The 276-nt window shown below is 62.3% G+C and overlaps 1 protein-coding gene and 1 long non-coding RNA gene across 2 annotated transcripts in view; one reads left to right on the top strand and one right to left on the bottom strand.

Moving 5' to 3' along the window:
* LOC119589268 (venom dipeptidyl peptidase 4-like) overlaps positions 1-276 on the bottom strand; it is a gene marked incomplete in the record, with an annotated part of 98295 nt that overhangs the window by 5499 nt on the left and 92520 nt on the right. The window contains 1 exon segment of the mRNA XM_037937887.1: positions 176-270. Within this exon segment, the coding sequence (XP_037793815.1) occupies positions 176-270 (95 nt within the window).
* The window catches only part of LOC119589269, an 11272-nt gene that overhangs the window by 1885 nt on the left and 9111 nt on the right, over positions 1-276 (top strand). The window lies entirely within an intron of this gene.

Consider the following 276-nt stretch of genomic DNA (forward strand, 5'->3'; position numbering starts at 1 on the left):
AATTGCCCAAGCTCCCCGCCCACAAGAGGCCTCGTCCCGCACCTCCGCCGCGCGTCCGCCGGGGCGAAGGCCGTGGCGAGCGGTCGGGCGGAGGCGAAGGAGGCGGTGACCTATTGTGTGTTAAAACAGGGACTTGTAACCTTTCGGGCGCATTGGGGCCTCTCCGTCCGCTTACCATGACATCCTTGTTGACCAATTCCTCCGTGGACTGCGTCTCGACGGTGAACATGTTGAGGGCTCCGTTCTCGCTGCGGAACAAGAATTCGTTGTCTGCCG

This window comes from Penaeus monodon, chromosome 25 (genome assembly GCF_015228065.2).
Source record: "Penaeus monodon isolate SGIC_2016 chromosome 25, NSTDA_Pmon_1, whole genome shotgun sequence".
Lineage (NCBI taxonomy): Eukaryota > Metazoa > Arthropoda > Malacostraca > Decapoda > Penaeidae > Penaeus > Penaeus monodon.